The following is a 27,399-nucleotide window of genomic DNA, read 5'->3' on the forward strand; positions in this document are numbered from 1 at the left end:
CAATACCTGTGTTTGATCAGCAAAATATACAAATGCTACCCGTGTCGCGCATAGGGATGAGGACGTTAACGGATTTAACGTAAGGATTTGGTGGCTCCCGTTCCCGTCGAAAAGTTCCCGTTCGCGTTTTTCTTACGTAAAGTTTACGTCCATCATTGTGATAAGTCTTTCGTTTATTTATGCTATTTCACAGGTAGGCTTTATTTGACGAGCAGCAGAAAAACTCGCAGGAGAGCATCGAGAAGGCTCCCGAGATAGGGCAAGGAGACCTCGGGCTGTTCGACTCGACGAAGGAGGCTGCGACACGGCATCAGCGACGAGCTCCACCTCCACCTTCATAATGTGCTACAGTGATGGAAGACTGTGTGATAGATAATTACCGTAGGAGCCTTTGATGAAGCGCGAAGAAAGAGGTGATAATGTAATATTGGTAAGGCAAATGTGCATTCAATCAGCGCTCGAGTAGTCATCTCTTCTTCAGCTGGGTTGATCTTCTTTCTTCTCTTTGTTGGAAAGAAGATCACCGCACTTGATTCACGCTTTGAAGCGAGTGCGTTCGTCACGCGCTTAACGGCCGTGTCCTGGCCAGCATTTCCGAGTTCGAGGGGATGTTCATGGGTCATGTGATTGCGATTACTTGCACTACTTCCGGACTTGTACTTAAACGTAATTTCGCACTTGAGACAGTAGGCTAATTCTGCATCCATTGTTTTCCAAGCCGTTTGGCCTGGTGGCATCTTTGTGCTGGGCGCTACAAGACGAACGAATGACCAGTATTCTTGCTTATGAACACGTGGCATCTTGAACAGCGGAAGTGGAGGAGGTGACGATGGTGGAGGTGTGTCTTCTTCAGTGGTGGCTGGTTGAGCAAGCTGTATCCCCGGTCAATTTGCTCTAGATTCTGCTCCAGCGATAGGAGTAGACAGAGGCTCTGGTCCAAAGCAGATTTCGAATCCTCTGTTACGTCTCGAAAACGTTAACCTTACGTCTAGTCTATTTTTTTGTTTTGTTTTATAGTTTACGTTTTCTATGTCCCCATCCCTAGTCGCGCATAAGTACACCTCTTTTACTATGGAATGATACCGCACTGAGCATAGGATCTTACCGGCACACACGCCCGTGTAGGCGAGAAAACTTCAGATGACAGTAAGTTAGCAGGCGCACGGATCTTTCGAGTAGCCGATGTTGAGACACATAGGTAGTACATTCCTCAGGCTTTTGAAGAAGCAGGATGACCTCCAACCGCTTATCTATTCTCGGACAGGCAAAAGCCTCCACGCTAAAGAGCATAACAGGGTGTATTTTGATGTACCGCATGGCTTACTTAACTCGGTAGAAAGCTAAAAGACACGTATGGGCACAGACTTTTTTGTCCCCGGCCCAAGTCGTCCTACTGGTAAACAAAAAATATCATTAGCTCACCAACCAGTTTCAGAGCTAAAAACGCCTTTTTTTTAGCAAAATTAACCCGGAATTAGGGGTGCGATCATATTTACGGCGCGCACTGTGTACTTGTAAGCGGTTTCTAGAGGGCCACGAAGCAAGACCGACCCCTTATAGCTCCACTTGAGGTAAGTATAGGAGCATCCACGGAGATATATTGTAGGCTAATCCGGATTTTTGTAAATTCCTTGCTCCAACTCCATAAACTCCAGCTAGTAAAACGGTCGGGTCGTAGATGCATCACAACACGAAACCTCAATCCTCCTACGTTAATCGATTTTATCTACCTAACGGTGTAGTGACTCGTTAGTATTGATAGCGAAAAACGATTTAAAAATTAGAGCTTAATCCGGCGAAGCTCGACTTTGTCCTGGTCGAAAATGTTTAGAGATAAGGTTTTGCATTTCATTACGTATTGCGACCGTTTTACGTACAGTTATGTCAAACTGTTTTTTTATTTATATTACGATAATAGCCAAAGTATGTTTTTGTACTTCAGAATCTACCGTGTGTGTGGTATAACAAATAATGCACTGCTATCTGTGACACAACATTTTTGTCCTCGGTGGTCGATTTGGTATGGTATTAGTGAGCGCTTTGGAAGCTGCTTACAAGGAGTACCTCATTCGCGGCAATGTGGGGTAAAGGTACCTCCGTTGAAAAGAAGCGAGTACTTTCGAGTTTTTTATTGTTCATGTTAAACGATACTTAAAAGTGCTTATTTTTTGCTGTATAAGCTCTTACTCTTTTTATTCGGCTGACCGCGCTAGTTTATAAAGGCCATAAGCAGTGCCAGATACCGCTCCAGCAGCCAGCAGAGCAAGCACACCCACCTCCCACTTCGACATCGGGACATATTTTCCCGCCGAATGCGCAATCTGTGACGATTGCATAGAATTCGTACGACCCAGATGTACCGCAGCGACCGCAGCTACAGTTGCTATCCTCTCTTCTTTATTCAGCTTCTCATACCCCCTGAGACGACGAACACTGTCGACGAGCTTGACGTCGGACGCACGAGCGATGTTACGGCTTGGACCAATCTCGAAGGCGCCAGCGAAGCTCTTGCTGCTTGTGGCGAACATAGTAACGAGCAGGATTAGGAAGCAGGTAAAGCGCATCTTTTTGGTAGGAATGGGCCCGTAGACACCAGTATTATTCTCAGCGATCAAACGGAAAATGACATCGAGAAACTTGGCCGAACAAGCCCACAAGTAGTTCGATCGACGACAGATTATGCAAATGAGGAGTTGGACTTGTGTGCTCTTGGCTGTGACTAATACATTTTTTTTTGATAAGTTATAGCTTACTCCTGCAGTAACTTCTTAAAGCATCATATGTCTTTTTCATTTTTTCACGTTTAAACTCCAGGCCTTATCAATGTTTTAGAATAACTAGTAGCACTTTTTGTATACACTGAGATCTGTAAGGTATGCTTTTAGGCTTTAAGCTCGAGTTTGATGTATTAATACTGCAACGAGACTTGTATTATTTTTCAAGTATGAAACACCAGTTTTTTCTAGTGAAAAATATACCCTAAAAGTTAGCGTTTGACCATTGACCCCGTATCCAAACGCAAACACCTCTATATTTTGTAACAAGCTCAGCACCAACTACAAAAGGCAGTCAAACCACTTCAGAGGCATTTTCTCTTCGTCTAGCAGCGAATCGCCAGCTCGAAACTGCATGTCGTAATGGTTGAGTTTCGTCACGTAGAAACGATCGCGGTAGTTAGCTCCAAACTTGGATTCGGGAAATCCCGCAGCACAGCTCTGGAATTCCACCATTCCATCATTCAACTTGGACTTATGAGGGACCATCGTGCTAAGCCCCCAGAACTGAGCTTGATACTTCGATATCAGTCCAGAGCTTGACCTGCCGCACATTAGAGCCGATACATTCGTCCGGTACACCTCTTGAGCCGCTTTATACGCTGCAGTCACTGCCTCAGAGCTGTAGCTTCCGCCCTCATACGCTAACGACTTTAACGCTGTGTTCGGAGGGCATCGTCCCGTAATATTCCCAATCTTCTCCCACACAATATTCGTTTTACCAGCACACGAGTCCTGGACAAAGTCCGAACATATGCTCCCCATCATGGGGCCAGCCATTCCCACCCACGTTGAGCTCGCATCAAGCTTGCATTTACCGGTAGAGAGCGCTCCAGCGAACATGACATTTCCCATAGAGTGCGTGACGACGATAGTGTCGCTGATTACCGCGTCCTTGCTGGTGTTGCTTGCTGTTAATGCGCGGTTGCATACTTTATCCTGCAGAGTTGGATCTGTCCAGGTGCTGTCTACTGTGTTCAGATGCGAAAACTTGATGGACGAGCAACATGGTCCATGTCCAGCTAAGTATTTTCCCCAATAATCCGTAAGTTCGTCTTGGTTCTCGGGCATTTCATCTTTAACACCAAGACCGTGGATGAAGACACACGGACGCGGTGTCGACTTACAAGAGCACGTGGACTTGTCCCGAAACGAGAAACTCGTAGCCTTCAAGTTTCTTACTGTGCCCGAAAAATAATGTCCCGTAAGTAACAGCTTACTGGTTACGGTAACCGAACTCGGTGACGCTACTTTCTCGCATTCCGTATTAGCTTTGGGAGTGGGAACGACAATGTCGATGGGACTTTCGAGGAACTCGACGTCGATATCCATATCAGTTCCGTGCAATGTGAATCCAGTGGACCCCAAAGCACATAAGGCGAAGTCAACGCCTTTAACCGTGACCTTATACCCACTCCCACTATCACAGGTAATCCCTTTCGGAGTTGACGTCCCTTTAGCGTTGCTCAAAGCGCTGACGATAGCGTTGATATCAGGGAGTTTACTCGATTCTGCGTCTACGCAGCTTACGGATGTAGAGGCCTTGGAGCTGCCGGAATAGGGAGTGGTCGTGGTGTGGGCGACACCATTGATAAGTGTGTAGTTGAATAGCGTTGAGGCTTCTGTAAACGTCGCGAACACGTTGTAGAGTACACTGTCCGCTGTGTTCGAAATAATGGGGTTGGCGTACATGGAGAAGTCCGATTGGCCGTGCACCTTCATGGAGTCGCGCTTGACTACGAAGTGAAATCGCAGCGATGGCCATTGCGTCGTGCTGTTGATTGCAGTCTTACTCTGCACTGATAGTGCAAAGAGTGCAACGAATAGGAGCACCACACTCAGCGGCGAGGACATTCTACTTTAGAAGAAACGAAGTGTACTTCGGCGTAGTGAGTACTTCACGCAGAAGAAGGTCGAATGAGCCAGGTCTTCCGAACAACTACGAAGTGCGTGATGGCGATGAAAACAACCAAGCGACACACATCAATACGGAGGGACTGTCTAAGGGGAGAAACTATAATAACGAGGGCCCTCATCGGGAGGGCCCTCGCACAAAAAGTACACGATTGGGATAGGCAGAGGAGATAGTCAGTAAGTACCAGTATAATACCGGTTATAAAAACCGTTCCCGTTTTAAAAACCGTTCCCGTTACAAATCGCGTTCCCGTTACAAAAATCGGAGCACGATTTAATCGTGTTCCCGTTACAAATCGCGTTCCCGTTACATCTACCACTCTCCGATCTCCAAAGCCTCAAATGGAGAAACTACCAACAGGGTCATTGCTTCCGCATGGCTATCTGCCTGTGGGCCTTGTGCTTCCTGATACGGTAGTTCCGTCGCTCCTAGCGGAAGCCAAAGCGCGTCCGTACAATGGTGTCTTTAATCGCGTGGGTGGTAAAGACGACAACTTCCGACAGCAATCGCGCGTGAGCTCTCGCACCCTGTCAGTGCCTCTACAGGAGTTGAGCAAGACTCTAAAGGTGGTTGTCACCATGCTGCACCCTGGGTGGGAGCCTGGTGTTTTCTCTTTCATGCGGTCGATGTCTGGGGGCTCAGAACAGGAGCCCCACCAAGACTACCAAGAGAGTGACTTGGTGAGAGCCCGTAACCTTCGCCCGGATGGTGTTCCAGCCAGCATGATTTTTTCTTTGGAGCCCGGCACGAAGCTCCGCATCTATGCTGGTTCCTTTACTGCAAGCGACAACTCCAAGGCGCGCGTCGTGGACATTCCGGTTGGATTCTGTGTTCTCTTCAGAGGTGACCTCATACACAACGGAATGCCGTACACCACAAGTAACTACCGCATTCACTGCTACCTTACCTACGCATGGTTGAAATGGACACCATATATCGCTCAAGACGCACTTCCTGAACACGGTGAGTGTATGTTTTGCGGCAAAAAGGTGGAGAAGGGTCAAGCAATTCGGAAACACCGCTTCTACTGCGAAAAGAACCCCAAGGGGGCTGCGAACAAACAGAAGCGCAAACGTGAGTACGAGGAAGGTGAGTACAAATGTGTGGTGTGCGATGAGATGTTCAAGCACCAGAGATCGCTACGAGTCCACAAGATGAGGGAACACTCCGCTTAGAATTGAGACGTACGGTTAGCTTAAATGGATGGAAGATGATAAGCTCACCTGACTGGACAAATTATGTTTACTCGTTTTTAATTGGTCGAGATCTTCAACTTTGGTACTGCGTTCCCGTTACAAATTAGCGTTCCCGTTACAATTCTTCTTTTTAGTATAAAAACTACCCGTTTTCTCTGCGGTTTGTTGATTAGTGTCACCCACAATGTATTGATGGAATTACGAATGTGTTTAAACAACGTCTATTCCTCTCGCTCACTCTGATCTAAGTAAAGTGCACTTCCGGCATACCTCCACGGCCTCGCTGGTAAGAAGGGTGATTTGAAAGGCTGTACTTGATCACCAGCTTGAGCTCCAAAAGCTTGAGGATTCTGAGGGGCATACGGAGTGAACGTTTACGTTAGGAGGGTCTATATCGTTCTCAATCATGAAGAGACGTAGCATGTTGAAAGCCCAAACGAAGTTTTCTTCTTTCTCACCAAGAAGCCAACATTGAGCAACGGGAAGAGCCGTATTAGCTCCGGTAACAGCAATGATATTGCACGAATGTCCCGGGACGGCTCGTGGTTATGGTGAGCGCTCCGTGCCGTGTGAACAATCTTCCAAGGCCCGTCGGTTTCTGCCTTGCTGACAGCATGCAATGCAATGCGCATGGGACATCCTGAGCGTTTTGAACCTCGTATGGTGGACGCTCGGGTCTCTTTGGTCAAGTGCTGAGTGTTCTTACCGAACTCGGCGACGTGACCGTGATCTTTAGCCCACTGATGCAACGCTTCTTCAGCTAGGTCATGCGGGGCGTACACAGATTGGGGTGGAGGTAAGATAACAACACGTTGTGAGCTCTTTGTATTTGACAACCTTTTGTGGTTCGTCTGCAGTTCGTCTACATCTATTTAAACCGGTATTATACTGGTACTTACTGACTATCTCCTCTGCCTATCCCAATCGTGTACTTTTTATGCGAGGGCCCTCCCGATGAGGGCGCTCGTTAGTTTCTCCCCTGTCTAAGGAGGGCCATTTCAAATCTGCAGCCAATTTCAAAAAAAGATCAGCGTGAACAAAACAAAGTCTGACCAGATCTGGCTTCATTCTGACTGCTTACAAAGTCCAACTATAAAGCTGCGCGTTTCCGGCTCAGATGGGTATTTCCGTCCCACGCCAACTCCGTTTCCGTCTCAAACCAGCGTTGCCGTCCCACTTCGAGATGGTGTCCAAGCGAGCCAAGCCTTCACTTCCTGACCGAGGTTATCAAGTGGTATACCTAGGCTTGTCCAACCGCGTTCTGGCGGTTCTGCTCAATGAAGCCAAAGAACGTGACTACAGATCTGTCTTCGCTGAAGTCGGGGCTGAAAACGACGACAGCCTTAGGGCCCAATCCCGTGTAAATCCTCGTGAGTCGTCAGCGGCGATCAACGAACTGAGCCGAGCCTTTCGCGCCAGCACAGCTTATATGGACCCACGGTGGATTCCTCGCGAGTTTTCGTACATGCGATCACTTCCAGGCGGAGTGGAGCAGGAACCACACATGGACTACCCACCGCCGGTTGTTAATACCACATCAAACAAGCGATACCAGCGTATTCCTGCCAGCATGCTGCTAGCACTTCAACCTGGCACCAGTTTGCGTGTGTTCGACGGTTGCTTTACTATTCGTGATGATTCGAAAGCTCGCAAAGTGGAGATTCCTGTTGGATATGCTCTGATATTTCGTGGAGACCTGATTCATAATGGAATGGCCTACTCGATTGAAAACTTTCAAGTTCACTGCTACCTAGCATACGACAAAATGTCTTGGAGCCTGATATTGTGACGTAATGTCTTGGAGCCTGATATTGTGTCGAGTGTTTTACCTAAGACTTACACTTGTGCTTTCTGTAGCCTAGAGCTGACTGAAAGCAGTAAAATGAGGACACATCGGTTTTACTGTACCAAAAATCCGAACGGGTAGGCAAATAGGAACAAGCGAAAGAGAGAAGATCAAGCAAGTGGTTTACGCGTCTGTAGTGTGTGCGGTAAACGATATACCAATCCGAGCTCCTATCGCACTCACATTTCGCGACCTCACGCAGATATAGAAGTGTAGAACAGTCTCTTTTAAAGGCAATACCACGGTTGGACACCTGCATCACTTGTTTTGCACTTAATGACTGTCCTGAACTGAGAAACTATTAAGTTGAAGCTGTAAAAAGTATACATTTTCTTATTTTGCGTTGATATCATTTTGCTACCAGAAAAATATTATCAACTCATTCACTCCATCCAGCGTACCCCCAAGAACGAGGCGGAAGGTATGGCTGCTCATACGACGCATTGTCAGGATCTTGCATTGGTACTACGTTCTGCAATGGTGGCAGCATAACTATATGGCTGAGACCACCATTGCTGCGTAGAGCGCCAGGAGGAGAAGCCGGATGATTTAGATCTATCCGCTCGCTGAAAGTAGCTTCGCGTCTCGTACTGTGCGTGCCCATGTTGGCCCGATGCGTGGATCGGGCGCTTCAATTTCTTGTTCTTGTTGTTCTCACAATGGAAGCAGGCTCCAATATGCGTCGGACTTGACTGACAGGGATAAATCGATTGATCCACCAGTGTTTAACAAAGTGTTGAGGCAGAAGCCGAAGACGACCGTTCGATTCTATGATGGCTATGAGATCATGCAAGCATGGCCTCCCATGAATCGACTTGAAGGTCCCCGAACATGAAGACCGATTCAGTCGGTTGTAGACAATCTTGCACGCATCTCCCCACAAGGCTTCTGACAAGATCAGGGCATGAACTGAGACTACCCTCACCACAGCAGCATACCTGCTCGGCTGGAGAAGAAATGGCGTGATGACAGCGTTGCGTGTCGAGAGTAGTCGTAGATCTGATATAGCTCCTTTCCACCATGGCAAGAGACTTTTGAACACTGTGTACAGGTCTCCACGACTGTTGCCGAGCCACGACTTACATTTGGCATGTGTACCTTCGACGATCGACGTATCCCGAACCCCAAAGTGTTGATATTTATCTGTCCACGCCTTGACAATTCTCTCCTTGTATTTCCACCACGTTGTGTCCAGATACGAAGCCAGGTACAAACTGTGGTCCTTCATCTTTGCTCGGAGCGTTTCAAACTCAGACTCGGTGTCGGCATCGACTGCCTTGAAAAAAGCAGTCATGAAAGAGTTTGTTTCCCACGTATTTTCTTTCGAGGAGATTCCTGTGAACGGATCTACAACCGACACCTGTCCGAGGTGCTTCCGGGCCATAGCTTCTACATTTTTGTTCATGTGTCATCGGCAAACCATTGCTGGAATTCCTTTGAATACATGGTCGTTTGCATTCATGCAAGCCTGCTCTCTGTCAGTGAGAACTACACTGGGCTCTTCCACGTCTTTTTCGATCATGAAGAGACACAGCATGTTCAACGCCCACGTGTAGTCTTCTTCTTTTTCGCTGGGCAGCCAGCACTGAGCTACCGGTAAGGCAGTGTTTAATCCAGTCACAGCTATGATGTTGAGCAATGGAATCTTGTACTTATTGGTTTTGTACGTGCAGTCCATGACCAAGACGTCATGGTGCCGCCTGAACCAATCTCCAACACCGTGGTGAGCCCAGAAGAGATACCGCACCTCCAGCGTTTCTTCGTTTAAGGAGTAGCGAAAGAAAAATCCCTCCTCAGTAAGAGCCGAGAAAAGAGCCTCCATGACTGTATGCGTGGACATCACACGACGTCTCACAGCATTTTGAGTATTTGCGATATCCTTGGGAGTGACAAATGAGTTGGGGTCCGCTCGCATCAGTGTAGCACGAATGCTGGCAACAGACACACCAGCCGCAGTCTGGGCTTCCACAAGCGACTGCACAGTTTGGCCCCCGGTGAAAGAAGTACTCGCAGCTGCACGTTGTCTATGACACGCGTGAGCACGGGCATCTTCAGACGGAGGATGATTGTGAAGTCGGCTTCCATTTCTGGTGTGGACAATCTGCCACGGCCCTTGTGGGTCCGACGCCGAAGCAGCTTTTATGACAAGCTTCATGTTGCACCCCATTCTTTTCGACCCTCGCATAGGTCTAACACGATCTGCAGCCAGCAAGTGCTGTGTCTCTTTCGGCTTATCCGACCGATCGCAGTCGAGGCCTCTTTTCCAGACGAAGGTCTTAGCATCGTCAGTGTAGAATGCACGCCGTTTTGTCATGTTGAACCCGTGCTGCCTACTCCAGCGATGCACAGCGGCAAGAGCTTCAGACTCCGACTGAAACGTCTCTTCAGGTGGTGGTGGAATGACGAAGCAGGTCATTCTCACTTCAGCGTCCGTGATGCTGTTTGAGCTACGAATGGCCGTGTCGGTCATTTAGAAGAAGCGTTGGTCTAGTTTAGTGGCTGTAGGTGTGATGCTGAGCTCGGTTATAAAAGTGAATGAGGCTAGCCAAACGTTAACTTTTGAGCCACCTATACCATTCGCATGTCAGAGATATACATTGATGGACGGTATAAAATGCAATAGCTGTCGTTGGATTTCCACACGTATCGATCACACGGACATTTGGAATCAGGTGCTCGTCTACCGATTTGGTTGAAGTCGAAACGCCCAACCACTGACTTTGTTTTGTTCACGCTGGTCTTTTTTTGAAATGGCTATAGATTTGAAATGGCCCTCCTTAGACAATCCCCAATACGGACTCCGTATTGCGGAGAACCATCAGGTGGCTGCAGAACCATATTGCTAGCAGTAACATTTGTTCGTGCTGTTTATCTGTAAACTACGAGGCTCTCCACCTAGATTACATTTAAACATCATTTTCTCCTTTCTGCAACCGCTGACCAATCAGAATTGATCTTTATTTCTCCAGGCTGAAACTTATAATAGAAGCTTGTCAGCAATTTTACGAAAGGGTTATACAGCAATACTTGTACTTAAGTAATAGTGCTGACGCCGACGTTAGGACATCTCCGCGTGCAAGCGCCCCCACTTTCTCCTTGATACTTTATTGAGACGAGTATCATGGCAACAGCATTGTGTGACAGGGTCAAATGAAAGCCATGGCTCAGGATTTCCGAGTAGAACCAGGTGCAATGACAGCTGAGGATCAATTTGCAAAAGTACACTGCCAGTGATCACTCCACCGACCACAAGCGACCAGATCGTGCATAGGCATCAGCTTTACCCATTCCTATCATGGGGAAAGCTGATGATGCATATCATGCTTCTTGTACCTGAACCGGTTGGCTTAGCATGAAGTCCTACCAACATCCGAGTTGGCATAGTCTCATTCCTCATTCTTCCACCTATCACCACGACCTCCTCTCATCCATACTGGCTCCACTATGCCGTCGCGGCTTAAACGTATACCGGTGACGTTCACCGTGTTGTTGGCTCTCTCAACGCATATTTCTAACGTGAATGCCAAAACCGAGACAGCTTCAAACTGGCCCAGTCTTCAGTTCGATTTCACGGTCAAGCGCAACTCGATGAATGTCTACGGCCGGTCGGAATTCACCATGTCGATCAACCCTGCTGTATCGGGCGCTAACAGCCAGGTGCTTTACGACGTCTACTCTACCTTCTCGGACGGCTCCAGTACGACGAGCTACATGCTGCTGAACGGTGTCGGCTACCTGTCATGCGACTCCACCGATCCTCCGTCCGTGTCGTGTCTGGACACTGAAGCAGACATGCTGCCACCGGTTAACGAGATCGTGAAAGCGATTAATAAAGCGACCGCTGCGCCAAGCAGCGCGGATAGTAACACTGGAGAGTGCTCTAACGGGATGTTTCAGGTATCCATAAACGGCATCAGCTTTGCTTTATGTGCGTCGGGTTCGTCCGGATTTACGATGACGGGAAGAGATTTGGATATTGAAGTGAAGTTCCTTGAGACCCCAGTAGACATTGTCAAACCAACAACCGTTAAAGAGTGTCAGAATGTAGTGACAGCGAGTTCTGTGACGCCGATTGGAATGTCCTTACTCACTGGTACACAGACTCCAGCTGAGAGGAACTTGGGAGCCGCGTTCGACTTGGACCTCTGGAAAGATGACGGGTAGACTTTTATTTGGATCATATTTCGATCATCACATAAATGGTCAGCTGATCAAATCCCTTGACCCTGTCGAAAGTTGATCAAATCCCTTGACCCTGACGAAAGCTGATCAAATCTGAAGTGACTTGAAATTGTTTTCATGCACAAGTCCTTCTACATGCATTTCTAAATATACAAAAAATTGCATTACCTTTACTACTCTACGTAATCTACGCGTTCGTCGTTAAGGTGTCTGCACTTCCTCCAAGTTCCACAGGAACAGGGAGATCTAGTGGCTCAGGAGCTCGACGTTGCCGTTTCTTCGCTCGGGACTTTGACATATCCTCAATTCGGTTGACATAGCGTTTCGATAGAGCTTGGATTATGCCGACAAATGATGGTAGAGAAGGGTGTGGAGCTGTTAGCTCCGCGTTTATCTCGCGGTTAAAACGCTCTAAAGGATTATTAGTACGACTTACCATAGCAGCATCCACCTCATGAACATTCCAAACACTAGGTGTGTATGTCTTCAGCCACGTTGTACGAAAATACGACCAAAACCGCTTCCACAACACATCCGAATACCGAATGCTCTTAGCCACACACGTGTCTCTTATCTTGCCTTTCACAAATCTGATGCCTTCGTCTTTGATCTTCTCGTGCGGAATGACAGTCAGCATATCCAGACAGCCCTTACTCATTGCAATGATGACCTCACTTTCAGGGAGGCTTAGTGCCTTCATCTTCCTTCGGCAGGCCTGCTTAAAATGAAAGTAGCAGCCGACGATATCTGCATCTGGAAATTGAACTTGTGCTGCCTTTTGCAATCCAGCCTCAAAGTCACAGACTACCATGCTCGGCTCGATTTTGTCGTCTGCAGCGACATTGACGGCCTCCATCAAATGCCAGTACGTATCTTGGGTCTTTGACGTGCACAATGTATAAAATACGGGGACGAATAGGTCCGTTGCATTATCAAAAACCATCATTACCACGCACTGGTAGAATGGGTGCGGGACGCACCTGAATGTCCCGTCGAGAAACAACGTAGTCTGTTTGTACTTCAGTAGCTTGATCAGATCAGGATGAGCCCAACCGACTAAGCGCTCTAGTGTTGTTCCATTCATATAGGACCTGTAAAATTGAAAGAATGGCTGTGTGGTCCCCGATACCAGTGACAGCGGCGGAACCTCCACAATACCATGCAAATCTGCGCCAAAGTGAGCACGTCTCGCTCGGTGAACTCGCTGGAGGACTTGCTCACGTGTAAGTCCGAATTGCACCAGTGATACTTCCTCAGGGTAGAAGTCGCTGCGAATCTGCTTCCAGATTCGTTCCGCCGTCAAGTCCATTCGAGTGATAGCCATCACATCAGTGGCCTCCTCCATGTCTTCGGTAACATCTACTCCAGGTAATTCCACTCTACGCCGGTCGCAAGAATGTTCACCACGAAATTGGTACTCATTTGTCTTGATATCGTAATGTAACTTTGCCTTGCATTTTGTACTCCGGTAGGAACTACACCTGTACGAAATCTTAACCTCCGATTTATGGTAGCCTGTAAATGCGTGACCAGCTGCATGGACAACAGTGCGACGATGATGCTGAACACTGTTTGCTGGAACATGCAGTGGAATACCTTCAGCGGCTTCTTCGTCTGCAGGATGCCCAGTAGAAGGTGAATTTGATATGGCACACTGGTGATCGCCTTCTCTACTCAAAAAAGCTGGAGGTGATCCTCTTAAGCTGCCAGGCCAACGCTCGCTGCAGGCATCGCTAGAGCCTCGTTGAGGAGCTAAGCTTCTTCCCTGAGCTGCACGTTGTCGAGGACTGCAATCGCGCCGAGTGTAAGAACTACAGCGACGACTTGGGCTTCGGCGTCGACTCGACCAGCTCACGTAACTTGAGCTTCTCCGACGACTCCGTCTCTGATCATGTCCAACGGTACGCTGAGGACTTCGGCTGTAGCGGCAATGCGAAGAGCGCCAAGACAAACTTGTGCCGCGCCAGCGACTTTCACGGGGTTGTACAGAAGAGATCTGGTGCCTTGGGCTATATCCTTGGAGATACATGCGCCGACGACTTGTACTGCGGTTGCCACCGCGAGTGCGCCGCCGACTTGGGCTTGGACTGCGACCGCGACCATAACTCCGCCGGCGACGTGGGCTTGGGCTGCGACCGCGACCACGACTATGACTGCGCCGACGACTTGGACTGTGCTCGCGACCGGGCGAGTGACGACGACGTGAGCTGCGGCCACGACCAGCAGAGTCTTGATGGCGTGGACCGTTGCAGTGGTTGTCGACACGCCAACAGCTTGGACTGCGGCAGGAACGAGACTTACTCCAGCGACGTAAAATACGTCGCGAAGCTGAGACGCTCTGAGAGATTGGGTTTCGCATGCGTTCGGGGCTGTGCCGAGATCTCGCAGTGGTCTGGTGCCTTGGACTGCACGGAGGCGAGCAGATAGTGGCCTCGTGAAGTGTTGAAGAAGGTGCTGGAGACGCTACAGCTTGCTGGTTCATGGTCGTACAGGAAGGGCGCTACTTATCTTCGTTGTCGGGAAAGTGTAAATGACGGAGGTGGTCGACCACACATATCCGTACTTAAGATGGATATTTGATCAAATCACTTGACCAGGTACGAAATAGAAGGTTGACCGTTTTTGTGATGATCGAAATATGATCCAAATAAAATACTTCGAGATGACGGGGTTCTTGTACTTGCAAATCGACCAAGCGTCCGTGTCTCTTTATCCACGGCATGGGTGTTGATAAAGAGGAGCCAGAAGTCGTCGATTCCTTCTCGTTCTATTGGGGCAACTTAACCGACCATGCGCCGTGTTGCTCTTCCTTCAAGTACACTGTGCTCAATACAGTGGACAACGCCTGGACGAATGATACTTTGCAGCAACAAGTCTGCGATCGAGCTGTCTCGGTGAGTCAAAGAAGCTCTAAAACTGTAATTGCCGATACGATTATCATCACCCATTCGATGGGCAATCTCATGGTAGCTGGAGCTATTGCAACTGGCAAATGCAGCCTGGATGCAAGCTCCACGTGGGTCGGTCTGGCTGGCCCAATGCAAGGAAGTATGGCGTCAGATTTTGTCCAAGACACGTGCGCTGGCAAGACGAATTTTCTTCTAGAGAAAGTTGCGAATATTACGGGACGATGTCCTCCAACTGTAGCGCTTCCCGTCTCAAGGTGGGGACTACAGCTCTGATGAGTTGACTGCAGCGTATACCGCTGCTCAGGAGGCGTATACAAAAAATGTATCCGCTCTCATGTGTAGTGCAGGATATTCTGGTCTGCCTTCAAAGTACCAGGCTCAATTTTGGCTTCTTGGAAGGGTGGTGCCGTACAAATCTGACCACAACGACGGCATGGTGGAATTTGACAGCTGTGCGGCTAGTCGAAATTTGGCGATACGTGGAGATCCAAATTTTACAAGACGAAACTCAACCACTACGACAGTGAATTTCTATACGGCGATTTATTGCTAGACGAGAAGAAGATGCCTATCAAGTGGTTCGAGTGCTTGCTTTAAGCTGTAGCTAAGCTAATCTTGAAATTTTAAGACTGGTGTAATGTAAAATTTATTTTTTACGTAAAATGTCTTGCTATAGTAGACATTCAAACCATTTCAACGGCATCTTCTCCTCGTCCAGCAACCAATCACCGGTTTGAAACCCCAGGTCGTAATGATTTAATCTTGTCTTGTAGAATCGGGACTTCCAGGATTTTTCAAATTCCGACTCTGGAAGTCCAAACGCGCAGCTTTCGAACTCGACCATGCCGTCGTTATTGCGAGATTTATGGGGAACCATCGTACCCAACGCCCAGAACTCAGCTTGATATTTGGATGGAATCCCAGAGTACCAGTAGCTACACATGGCTGCATACACATTATTCTTGTAAGCTTCTTGAGCTGCCGTGTACGCCTCATCAAGCTCTTCTGTGTTGTGATCCCCACCTTGATACGCCAATGATTTCAGCGCAGTGGTGACAGGACATCGTCCCGTAATATTGCCAATCTTCTCCCAGACAATATTAGTCTCACCTGCGCAGGATTCCTGGACGAAATCGGAGCACATACTTCCCGTCATAGGAGCAGCCAATCCCACCCACGTCGAGCTGGAATCCAGACTGCATCTCGTGTTAGCAAGCGCCCCAGCAAACATGAGATTCCCCATCGAGTGCGTCACCACAATAGTATCCGAGATCGTGGAATCCGTACTGGTTTCGCTCACTGCAAGTGCTCGATCACAAACTTTATCTTGCTGTTCAGTACTCGTCCAAGTGTTGTTCACCGTGTTCAGATGCGCAAACTGCAAAGACGAACAACACGGTGTGTGGTCGGGTAAGTGGTCACCCCAGTAATCCGTGAAATTCTCCAAATTTTCCGGAAGTTCTTCTTTGACGCCCATGCCGTGGATAAAGATACACGGACGAGGTGTCGATTTGCAATCGCACGAAGACAAAGCCCCGAATGAAAAATCGATTGCAGCTTTCAACTTTCTTGTCGGGTTTGGAAGTGGCTGACCGGTTAGAAAAGACTTTCCCAGTGGTGTAACGGGACTTGGTACTGCAATAGCCCCGCAATGGTCGGGATATGGTGGCTGTTGAATATCCACTGGGTTGTCGAGATACTCGACGCTTACGTCCATATCGCCACCTTGCAGAGTAAACCCTGACGAATCTGATGCACACAATGCGAAGTCAAAGCCGTTGACGGTAGCCTTGAACAATTTTCCCCTTGGACACTGAATTACACTGTCGTCAGTGTTTACCGGGATTGCATCATCAAGCGCGCTGACGATAGCGTTGATCGGTGGGAGTTCTCCAAGTTCAGAGTCAAGACAATTTGTGGATGGAGCGCCGCTGGAATCTTGGGAAGAACTAGAAGAGAAGCCCATTCCATCGACTAGAGAGTAATTGTAGACTGTCCTACCATCGTTTAGAGTTGAGAAAACGTCGTAGAGTACGTGCATGTCATCGGCGGAAACGATAGGGTTTGCGAACATGGAGAACTCGGACTGGCCGTGTACGTTCATGGAGCTTCGCTTAACCTTGAAATGGAATTCCAGAGCTGGCCACCCAGTCTTTGATGCACTTGAAGAAAGCGCAAATACTTGTACCAAGACCACAACGGCCCACATAAGCAGAGATACCATTCTAGTAATACCCCGGAGCCTGTCACGGTGCTAACCTTTGACGAAAGAATGTAAAATGAGCTGAGGATCTGCCACCAACTCCGTCGGGATAGCCCCATGCTTACGCGTTTTGCCTCACGCAAACCCAGGCAAATCTTAAGCTCTTTATAATACAATTTGAATGGTGTACGGTTAAAGCGACATGACAGAGGGGATGCTTCATCATGAAGCGCGAATTGCAGGCTACTTCGCTATCATTGATATCCCTTCTGTATATAATACATGTACTACGAAGTATAAAAGAGATAGCCAACGCATGGTCGGTTAAGTTGCCCCAATAGTACGAGAAGGAATCGACGACTTCTGGCTCCTCTTTATCAACACCCATGCCGTGGATAAAGAGACACGGACGCTTGGTCGATTTGCAAGTACAAGAACCCTCCGATGAGCCGTCATCCTTCCAGAGGTCCAAGTCGAACGCGGCTCCCAAGTTCCTCTCAGCTGGAGTCTGTGTACCAGTGAGTAAGGACATCCCAATCGGCGTCACAGAGCTCGCTGTCACTACATTCTGACACTCTTCAACGGTTGTTGGTTTGACAATGTCTACTGGGGTCTCAAGGAACTTCACTTCAATATCCAAATCTCTTCCCGTCATCGTAAATCCGGACGAACCCCTAACAAGCTTATGTATTCTGATGCCTCGAGCACAAAATTAACGAAACAAGTCACCCCTTCATGCAATCCCATGAGTACTATGTAACGAGAAAAACGATCCACCGCGAGTAAACAATTCGATCCATTTTTGATCAAGCATTTAAACTTAAGCTTAGTACTACAGCGTATTAGTATTAATACATGAACTTAACTCAGCACCCTCGAATAATTGCAGGTGACATCTTGGGAGACAGCAGCATCTTCAATACGTGTGATGTTCATTGTTTTCCGAGTACAAAGTCCCCCTGAATAAGCGTAAGGTTTAGATAGGGGAACATGTTATATACTTTTAGAGGTATTTTGGCAGATCCGCTAATAGCACGCCTTTTAAAAAACATGCTGAGCAGATATAGCAGGGTATTCAAAAATCATTACTACGCTTATTCAGGGGGACTTCTGTAGTTCACAAGGGGAGCTACTTAAGATTTGTAAACCGACCGGGTTTCCCAATAAAATACGAAACAGGGAGGAGGGGGGGGTGAAAGCTGACTCGCTTGAATTCGTCAAAAGGGCGAGACTTTTATCGAGCGCTTTAGCAATCTAACTTAGTTCAATCAGTCGAGGTTAATGCCTCGCTTTCCTGTCGTTTTCGAGGGCATCGGCTCGCCAGTGAGGAGTGCGTGTCCAATTGCGCTCACGGAGCTTGATAGCCCCAAGTCTTTGCACCTACTCGCCTCCTTGCGGTCCATTGTCGGCGGTTTGATATCAATCTGGTTGTCCAAATATTCTACCGAGACCTCCATATCGCTGCCCTTCATTGTAAAGCCAGTCGTCCCCGTAACGCAGATCTCGTAGTCTGCGCCATTGATCGTCGTCTCGTACGCACCTCCTGTCGTGCACGTGGAAGCTGCACTACCATTTCCAGACGCAGCCGTGGCCTCGCTAACAGCAGCCACGATAGAGTTAATAGCCGGCAGCTTGCCGGACTCGGAGTCCAAGCATACCGTTAGCGGTGTCGGAACGCCCGAAGAACTCCCAGTCGTGAACGGAGTCATCTCCGAGTACGCGATACCGTCTACAAGTGTATAGTTATGCAGAGCCTTGGGCTGCGTGAAGGTGGCGTATACGTCGTATAGGACGTTTTTGTTGGCGTCCTGCACGGTCGGGTTGGCGTACATGTCGAATGAGGTCTGGTCATACACCTTCATGGTCTCTTTCTTGATGGTAAAGTGGAAGCGCAAGGCCGGCCATTCCAATTTCGTCCCCGTCCGCTGAGCTGCGATCGTCTGTGCAGCGAATGCGACGAAAGCCGCGATAAACATGAGGAAGCGAAGACTTGAGCCCGACATCTCGGTGGCGACCTCAGATGCCTCGACCAGAAGAAAGCGGGAATGCAAACGACTTGATGGTCCGTTCCTGCTCCTGCTGTTCTGTTCCAATCCTCCCAAGCACATCATTGAATTATCGACAAAGTGAGTACAGTGGCAAAAAGAAGTTGAGAATCGTCTTTGCAATGAAAATTTGCGTCTTTGGGTCCAGTGGCTTGGCATTTTCTCTCTTTGCATCTGTTAAAGCGTCGATTGAGAAAGCGGAGTTGCTTTCAAAAAATCAAATTGGATCAAATTTTGGTCGACGGAAAGGAGAAGGCAAAGCCCAAGATGTAATCTCGTGTACAATACCGGTAACGGTATGGGTGGAGTCACTCCACCCTCCACAAGCTTGTTTACCACCGTGAACGTTTCCTTCAAAGTCTACCGTTTCGGAAAACTTTGTCGACCAACATCCTATCTGTATCCATACTACATGTAGTACAGTACTGGTATTCCATGAACTCGATATAAATTGGGAAGCCCAAAGGGAGACTCTTTACGATCCACAATCAGAAAAGTAGGAGCGCGGCTCAGCAAAGCAGCATTTAGAGCAATGGACGAAGTCTTAGCCTCGCTATCAAGAGCTATCCAACCTTTAAGACGGGATACATCTTTCACCTTTGTCGTGCGAAGTGGTAGAATAAACAACCATTCTCGTTCAGCGAATACAGCGAGTCCGTGATAATTACTGACCTTATAAATATTGATATAATACCCGTAAGGACGATATGAAAGCCGTCTTCATAGTAAGGTATTTCTCCCCGCAATCATAAAGCTTTAAGTCTACGCAGAAGGAGATAAGGTTAGCCCTACGATTCCGGTGATTTTATCGGGTTGGCAAACTACTTGTCTAAGCTACAGTAGTAATTTAGAACTTGAGGTCAGATTTGATACATTACTTCAAAAGTAGTATCGCAAAATGCAGACCTCAAATATAAACTAAGCACGAAGTTACTTACGAAGTTACTGTCATGTCTGTTCTTCTTGGGTACCAAGAGGTCATTATCTATTTAGCTGCAGAGGAGCTGACCACCAAACTTTATTCAACAAGTGATACGTGTATCAGTGACAAGAATCCCGACTTATTAATAGTTGGGAGCTAGTTAAAAAGGGTTGTATCTTACTCATAGCAAGACTCAAATCATTGGCAAAAATAATTAGAGATTTGTTACAAGAGTTGTTACTTTCATTACCACATTAACACAAACCATCTACGCTCTGACTTACAACAGACATTCAAACCACTTGACTGGCATCTTGGCCTTATTCAACGTCGAGTCGCCAGCAAGGAACTGCATGTCGAAATGGTTGAGCTTGTTCCTGTAGAAACGGTCGCGATATGTGTTGCCAAACTTTGATTCGGGAAACCCGACGGCGCAGCTCTGGAACTCAACCATGCCATCGTTCTTCTCGGACTTATGAGGCACCACGTTGCCTAGCAACCAAAATTTCGCTTGATAACTTGACAACAATCCGGAGAAACCTTCTCCGCAACTAAGCGCGTATACATTCTCTCTGTACGCCCTCTGTGCTGCCTTGTACGCAGCATCCAGCTTCTTAGAGCTGTAGCTCCCACCTTCATACGCCAAAGACTTTATCGACGGTTGAGGGGGACATTTGCCCGTTACTTGTCCAAATTTCTCGAGGACAACGTTCGTCTTTCCTGAACACGAGTCTTGGACGAAATCGGAAGCCATACTGCCCTTCATCGGCCCTGCCAGACCCACCCACGTCGAGCTGGAGTCGAGTTGGCATCGTCCATTAGCAAGAGCGCCAGCGAACATGAGGTTACCCATTGAGTGTGTGACAATAATTGTGTCGGCGACGGTAGTTTTTGTGCTCGACTCGCTGACGGCGAGAGCTCGGGCGCACACTTTTTCTTGCAGAGTTGCGTCTGTCCAGGCGTTATGGATCGTATCCAGTCTCGCGTACTTTAGCGAAGAGCAACACGGAGTGTGGGCTGTTAAGTTGCCCCAGTATTTGGGGAACTCGTCTTGGTTTTCGGGCATTTCCGGTGGATGAAAATGCACGGACGCGGTGTTGATTGGCAGGAACACTTCGACATTTTATCCAATGAGAGGCCAAAATTGAACGCAGCTTTCAACTTTCTCTTTGTGTCTTTGGGTAGTGGCGCTCCTGTGAGTAGGGCGTGGCCAAGCGGTGTCGTGGACGTGGACGAAGCCTGGGAATTGCATTTCTCCGTAGAGTTCATCGTCGGAGGTTGAATGTCGATATGATTCTCCAAATACTCGACCGAGACGTCCATATCGCGGCCTTGGAACGTGAAGCCCGTAGTGCCTGAAACACACACCGTGTAGTCGATTCCTTTCATCGCAGTAGTGTAGGAACTCCCTGTCGTACACGCAGTACCGGTGCTGCTATTTCCAGGCTTCGCTTCATTAGCAGCCGCAACAACCGAGTTGACTGCTGGAAGCTTGTCAAACTCGGCGTCCACGCAGGAAACTAACGGGGTGGGGGCACTTGACGAGCTGCCGGTCGTGAACGGAGTAGTCTCTGAGTACGCGACGCCATTCACGAGCGTGTAATTATGCACGCCCTTGGAGTTCGTGACGGTGGCGTAGACATCGTAGAGTACGTTCTTGTTATTATCCAGGACTATTGGGTTGGCGTACGCATCGAAAGTAGTCATCCCGTAAACTTTCATCGTGTCTTGCTTGGTACTGAAGTGGAAACGCAACGCTGGCCATGCTAAAGGTGTCCCGGTCTTGAGTTTGTTCCAATGTTGCGCATCCAACACGCTATGGTCCGCTGCGCTCGCGAATTGAAGAAGCGAGATGAGAGCCACTGATAACCTTCCAAGAGAGAGCGACATCTAGGGCTAAATGGAGAAGAAAAGGAAATGAGCTCCGCAATCTCTTGATGTACAGTACGGGACCTCATCGGGAGGGCCCTCGCACAAAAAGTACACGATTGGGATAGGCAGAGGAGATAGTCAGTAAGTACCAGTATAATACCGGTTATAAAAACCGTTCCCGTTTCAAAAAACCTTCCCGGTACAAATCGCGTTCCCGTTACAAATCGTGTTCCCGTTACAGCGAGGCCGTGGGGGTATGCAGGAAGAGAACCTTACTTAGATCAGAGAGAAAGAGGAATAGACGTCGCTTAAACACATTCGTAATTCCGTCAATACATTGTGGATGACACCAAACATCAAACCGTAGAGAAAACAGGTATTTTTCACATTGTTTGTGTGGTGTTCACTTGTGTTTAAACGACGTCTATTCCTCTCTTTCTCTCTGATCTAAGTAAGGTTCTCTTCCTGCATACCCCCACGGCCTCGCTGTAACGGGAGCACGATTTGTAACGGGAACGCGATTTGTAACGGGAACGGTTTTTGAAACGGGAACGGTTTTTATAACCGGTATTATACTGGTACTTGCTGACTATCTCCTCTGCCTATCCCAATCGTGTACTTTTTGTGCGAGGGCCCTCCCGTACAGTACCGGTATCACATCTCTTATGATTAGTGGAATGCCTCAAGTCCATACGTTTTCTTAAAGCGGATAATCTATGAAGGTCGAGGCGAAAACACCCATAAAATACGTCTAACAAAAATTTTCTCCACACCAATTTTTAAAATCTAATATAAAACTATTTTAGAAACGGCCAGCTTTTAATAGAATCAATGTCCAAATTTAAACTACAGTAGTAGGAGGACACAAAAAAGGAGGGGGAGTGGAGCACAAACACCGAAGATACATGTACTTAGAAATTAACGTCATACTGGTTTTATATTATCTCATATATGAGACCGCAGAAAAAAAAAGTTTTAAGCTGAAATATGAAAACTGAATTGCCTCTTCCAGCGTGATTTGAGGCTTAAATTTCAGCAAAGACAACTGCTCCTCTGAAGCCTAAATCACTACCGAAAGCTCGGTTTTGTTTTGCGACGCGCATTTAGACGTATTTACATGTAGTCACAAAACCGTCCTTTCCTGCAGCATTTTTATGGAAATTATGATATAAGGGCATCTCCACCGGCATTTGCGAAAAATTATGCACTTCGTGACGAAAAATATAAAACGACTCGGTTTTGGGCAAGTCTGATCCTTGTATTAATAGTGTACGTATGCGAAAGAGCAATAATTTATAAATTCGGTCCGCAAATGGTTTACCTATCTCTCTAATTGATCATAAGCACACCCATCACTCTAACTAGACTAGTTATGGTGAAGCATCCTGAAAGGAAAATTTGCGCACGATTAATTAGGGTGCATGATTAATAGTGGTGCACGACTAATTATGGTGATTTTGAAAGTCCACATTAAGCTTTTTATTACACTGATGCACTCGCAGTAGCCTCCTGCTATCCTGTACTGAAATCCTCACTGCATCTCGCAATGATATCATGCAACGACTTACTTAGCTGATTTGCCTCCCACTTACCGTTGAGGGTAGAGCCGTTCCCAATGACCGTCTATCTTGCGGCCACAGCCCGAGAGAGCCTTGTGAATGAGCTGGTGTCGACCTCCGAGCGCCGTTCTTGCGTACTTATGCTGCTCTTGCTCTTCTAGTGCAATCTGAAGCAAGGAGCGCTTTTTTTATTCCGTCTCTGTCAGCACTTTAAAGCTCTGGGTTGTCCGAACTACGTTTGTTCAGAAATGGATTGCTTTCGCTAATGGATTCTCTCTATCGGATATATTAGCAGTATTCTGCAACCATTTCGCAGCTTTCGTGCTGCAATTCTTGAGTCCGTACCTTTCTGGAACGTAACACCACAATTATGGGTACCGGTAAAGCAGCTTTCAAAGTATTCGCGAAAGTCTGTTGAAGCATCTTCTTCGGCTCCGCCAATGAAGTCTGTAGCGTTTAACCAAATGAAAGTCGTCTCAGTACAACAGTGCTTCGCAGTAGCTAAGCGAACCCAGAATACGGCATTTTTGAGTGTAAAGCGCAAGAGGTTTGGATCAAGCCAATTTATTGCCTTGTTTAGGTTCAGCGGAGCGAAAAAGAGTTGGAAATTGTGCAATGGCGCGCCTTTTTCACCGTTTTCAATCATGTCTCCTTCCATACATTGCACGCATCGCTCGCGGTCAGCGACAGCAACAACCTGCTGCAACGTGCGACCTCCTTCTTCGGACATTTATTTTGTTGTGGCACGGCTTGAGAGGCTTGCTCGCCGAGTTGAGGCCTGCTGGCCACTCGCTGGAATGGTTAATTGTGGTGCACGTCTAATTATGGTGCACGATTATTTGTGGTGCATGACTAATTATGGTTATGTTACCCTAAATTATCTCTTTAGTACGATGCACGACTACTTTCGAAGCACGACTAATTAGAGTGAAGGGTACTAAAACAAAAATCGGGATTACACGCGGGCCCAGATCTGCACGTTTTTGGGCAAATTTAGTCTGAACACTTTCTACTAAAAAGTACTTCGAAGTACCTAGAAAGTTTCATTTATAGTGTGCATGCGTACTAAAACACTCCGCGCCACATTACACCACGCATCCACGTCGGTGATTAATGTGTTGCAGTGTCAAAATCAATGGTTTGTATTGGAGCCCTGGTGTAAACAACAAAATCGCAATCGCTAGCACGTGTAGCCTACTTTGTGCGATAACAGGAACAACATATCTAAATAGCATGCCCAAACTCTAAAAATTGAGTGAGCTACAGCAACCGACGTGGGTGCGTGATCTAATGTGGCGCGGAGTGTAGAAAATACGCATTGCGTTGCATAGTCACCCGCATGGTTTTATGTCCAGAAATGGCTAACGCATAGATTTACGCAAATGGCCCCTCAAAAGCCATTTATTAATAGCAATAAGGCCGCTTGGCGAGTTGACTGAAAATTGGTATACTGGTAACCGGGATAACCCAGGGGTACATAGATGTACAGGATTACGGTGGAAGTCCTGACATATGTCGACGGTGCTTGATATGACGGAGCATATAATAACGGATATATATTGCGTATTGAAAATATAGATCGTCAGTCCCCAGTTAATCTTGGACGCTTCGCTCACGTTGCATGAAATTATCGGGCCTTTAACACGCTATCTCCAGATCAATGGGTGCAAAACCGGGCTTCCTATGGGCTAATGATAGAAAAATTAGATCAGCAGAAAAGGAAGTGGAGAGAACAAATATATAAAGTTCATGCTTGTTGTTTGATTTTACGTGTCGAGGCGGTCGCGTTTAAATTAGCTAATAATTAAGTACGCAATTGACCTTGAGTGCAAGGCATGTTCTAATGAGGGTCATGGATCATCAATAGACATCATCATGATTACATGTAATGGTTTGTACCGGGTTTTCGAGCTCGTGAAGTTAAAGTTTTTTTGGTATGACCATGATAATGGCCATGATTTCGTGTCATTGTTTGTACCAGGTTTTCAACAATGTGAAGATGCATTTCTCGTTGATATAATCATGACAATGACCAGGATTTGTGTCTGGGTTTGTACCAGGTTTTAAAATATCGTAAATTCCACCAATTTTACAGTAGTATGTGACAGGTTTTTGCCAAATTAACTGATTTTCATGCACCCAGGTAACGGATTCGCAATACCCCGATTGCTCTCGTATTTTCAGACTTTAAGCTTACGTGGTATGTACAGTAACAATTTAAGGTTCTAAAGTACTGTATTACAGATTGGCGGATAGAATTATAAAGCGGGCGCTAATGAGGTCAGGATGATTGCGAACGCTTTTCACTTTCTCGTCAAGTAGGCGCTAGAAGACGTTGCGGACGTACACACCGCAGCTGTTGCCTTTGTTCTGGGTAGGAGATACAGCCACAACCAGCTTGTATTTGCTAAATATATTGTCCTTTCTTATGCTCGCTTGAACCTTGTTTAGGAAGGCAATGTAGTCCTGGTATCCGGGTGGATCGTATACAAACATGATTTCCGCCCACGTGTTGATAGCGTTAATGAGCTGTGGAGCCATTACCCAAGTGTGGTGCACGAATGCATACACAACTGACCAGGCGATGGTCGACGCAGTCGTAACTGGTGCCGCGCCGAGCATGACACCGTGGTGATGTCTGCTTGCCTCACCATGGTTTGGTACCCGAGAGTACTCGGTGTCAATGCCAGATACTCGGCGCGTTGCGTCCATCGCGTACCGCAACCGCTTTGTCGGCGGGTGAGACTTTTCGTTCACCCTACGCGACAGGCCATTCATGACCAAGGGACCTGTGCATTGATTGCACCAGGATCGCGCTTCACCCTTAATAGTGTGCCTTTGCATGCAACCACAACACTACTGATTCCATCAGCGATTCCGAGGCACCTAGCGTCAGTGGCTACCGTCATGACTCTGTCTTGTTTGGCTAGTGCTGCCGCAGCTCTAGTCCGGCTGTTCGCTTCCAGCCTGCAGACGATGCACCTCAACGCCTGGTTCCTTAAGGCTCATGGTCTTACCTCAAGACCTGAGAGAAGAGGTTTTTATCGAGCCCCTCCCCCACTTACATCTGATATCGCGTGGCTTGGGATCGCCACTGACAGCACGACAGCTACCTGTCTCGCGGAAAGTCAGGAAGGAAAGATATTTCTGAGCCTCTCCCCCACTAAACCTCGCGACTACTGAGTCTCTCGTGGCTTGTGATAGCCACTGGCAGGCATGACGGCTATCCGCCGCGTGCACTGTGCCGGCATAAATGACCGCGTTGGCCGTGCCGACCGAAGGCATCCAGCCTTCGCGTCAGCCGTTTGAGTCTGCGTGACTTGACGTCAAGCAAGTGTTCACGTCTGGCGAGGCCAAGACAGCCTCGCGCCTCGAGCCAATGGCTTCGTGTGCGGAACTATGTTACCCGCCTTGGTTGTGGAACCGTGTTTCCCACCTTGGTTGCGTGAAACTCTGTTACCCACCTTGGTTTTGGAGCTGTGTTACCCGCCTTGATGTGTGGAACTCTGTTACCCACACCCGAAGAGCATACAGCGACTGCATAACCCGTTATGGTCTAAGTGACCTCGCGTAAAACCCTGTTACCCACGCTCGGAGCACCGGATGTCGATCTCCATAAGCAGCTTCGCTGCTTACGGAACTTGTTATCCGCAGTATGGACCTATGCTACCCACCTGAAGAATACCCTTCGGCACCACCACTGTCGAAGCCCATACGGCATGGTGACCTTCGGTGATGGAGTCGGCTGGTGTGGCACATCCGCACACACACCGGACACAGTCGGTGTCCACCGGCTGAGTCAGAGGCGTCCGGGCTCTGGATTCCGAGTCGCTTGAAGCGACGTCAACCGGAACAAGGTTCAGACCCGATTTGCGGTGGCTGGCGCTTCATTACCCACGTCGTGATGTCCCGTTGACGACATGTGAGGCACTCGAGACTTCGTTTGGCACTGTCTTACCCACAATGGACCCATGGT

General features: G+C 47.8%; 6 protein-coding genes across 6 annotated transcripts; 1 reads left to right on the forward strand and 5 right to left on the reverse strand.

Moving 5' to 3' along the window:
- Positions 1-2,192: 2,192 nt before the first annotated feature.
- Positions 2,193-2,564, reverse strand: PITG_14797 (secreted RxLR effector peptide protein, putative; the record flags this gene model as incomplete). The annotated part of the gene is made up of 1 exon (XM_002898958.2): positions 2,193-2,564. One exon carries the CDS (start codon positions 2,562-2,564, stop codon positions 2,193-2,195), a length of 372 nt encoding a protein of 123 aa, XP_002899004.1.
- A 492-nt stretch (positions 2,565-3,056) lies between these two features.
- On the reverse strand, positions 3,057-4,106 carry PITG_14798 (uncharacterized protein; the record flags this gene model as incomplete). Its single annotated transcript, XM_002898959.1, has 2 exons — positions 3,057-3,933; positions 3,988-4,106. 2 exons carry the CDS (start codon positions 4,104-4,106, stop codon positions 3,057-3,059), a joined length of 996 nt encoding a protein of 331 aa, XP_002899005.1.
- Positions 4,107-14,633: 10,527 nt separating this feature from the next.
- Positions 14,634-15,419, forward strand: PITG_14799 (uncharacterized protein; the record flags this gene model as incomplete). Its single annotated transcript, XM_002898960.1, has 3 exons — positions 14,634-15,045; positions 15,110-15,222; positions 15,285-15,419. The coding sequence occupies 3 exons, from the start codon at positions 14,634-14,636 to the stop codon at positions 15,417-15,419; spliced, it is 660 nt and encodes a 219-aa protein (XP_002899006.1).
- A 73-nt stretch (positions 15,420-15,492) lies between these two features.
- On the reverse strand, positions 15,493-16,299 carry PITG_14800 (uncharacterized protein; the record flags this gene model as incomplete). The annotated part of the gene is made up of 1 exon (XM_002898961.1): positions 15,493-16,299. One exon carries the CDS (start codon positions 16,297-16,299, stop codon positions 15,493-15,495), a length of 807 nt encoding a protein of 268 aa, XP_002899007.1.
- Positions 16,300-18,293: 1,994 nt separating this feature from the next.
- On the reverse strand, positions 18,294-19,279 carry PITG_14801 (uncharacterized protein; the record flags this gene model as incomplete). The annotated part of the gene is made up of 1 exon (XM_002898962.1): positions 18,294-19,279. The coding sequence occupies one exon, from the start codon at positions 19,026-19,028 to the stop codon at positions 18,294-18,296; it is 735 nt and encodes a 244-aa protein (XP_002899008.1).
- Positions 19,280-20,272: 993 nt separating this feature from the next.
- On the reverse strand, positions 20,273-21,887 carry PITG_14802 (uncharacterized protein; the record flags this gene model as incomplete). The annotated part of the gene is made up of 1 exon (XM_002898963.1): positions 20,273-21,887. One exon carries the CDS (start codon positions 21,056-21,058, stop codon positions 20,273-20,275), a length of 786 nt encoding a protein of 261 aa, XP_002899009.1.
- Between the last annotated feature and the right edge of the window lie 5,512 nt (positions 21,888-27,399).

This window comes from Phytophthora infestans, genomic scaffold, assembly GCF_000142945.1.
Source record: "Phytophthora infestans T30-4 supercont1.33 genomic scaffold, whole genome shotgun sequence".
Classification (NCBI taxonomy): domain Eukaryota; phylum Oomycota; class Peronosporomycetes; order Peronosporales; family Peronosporaceae; genus Phytophthora; species Phytophthora infestans.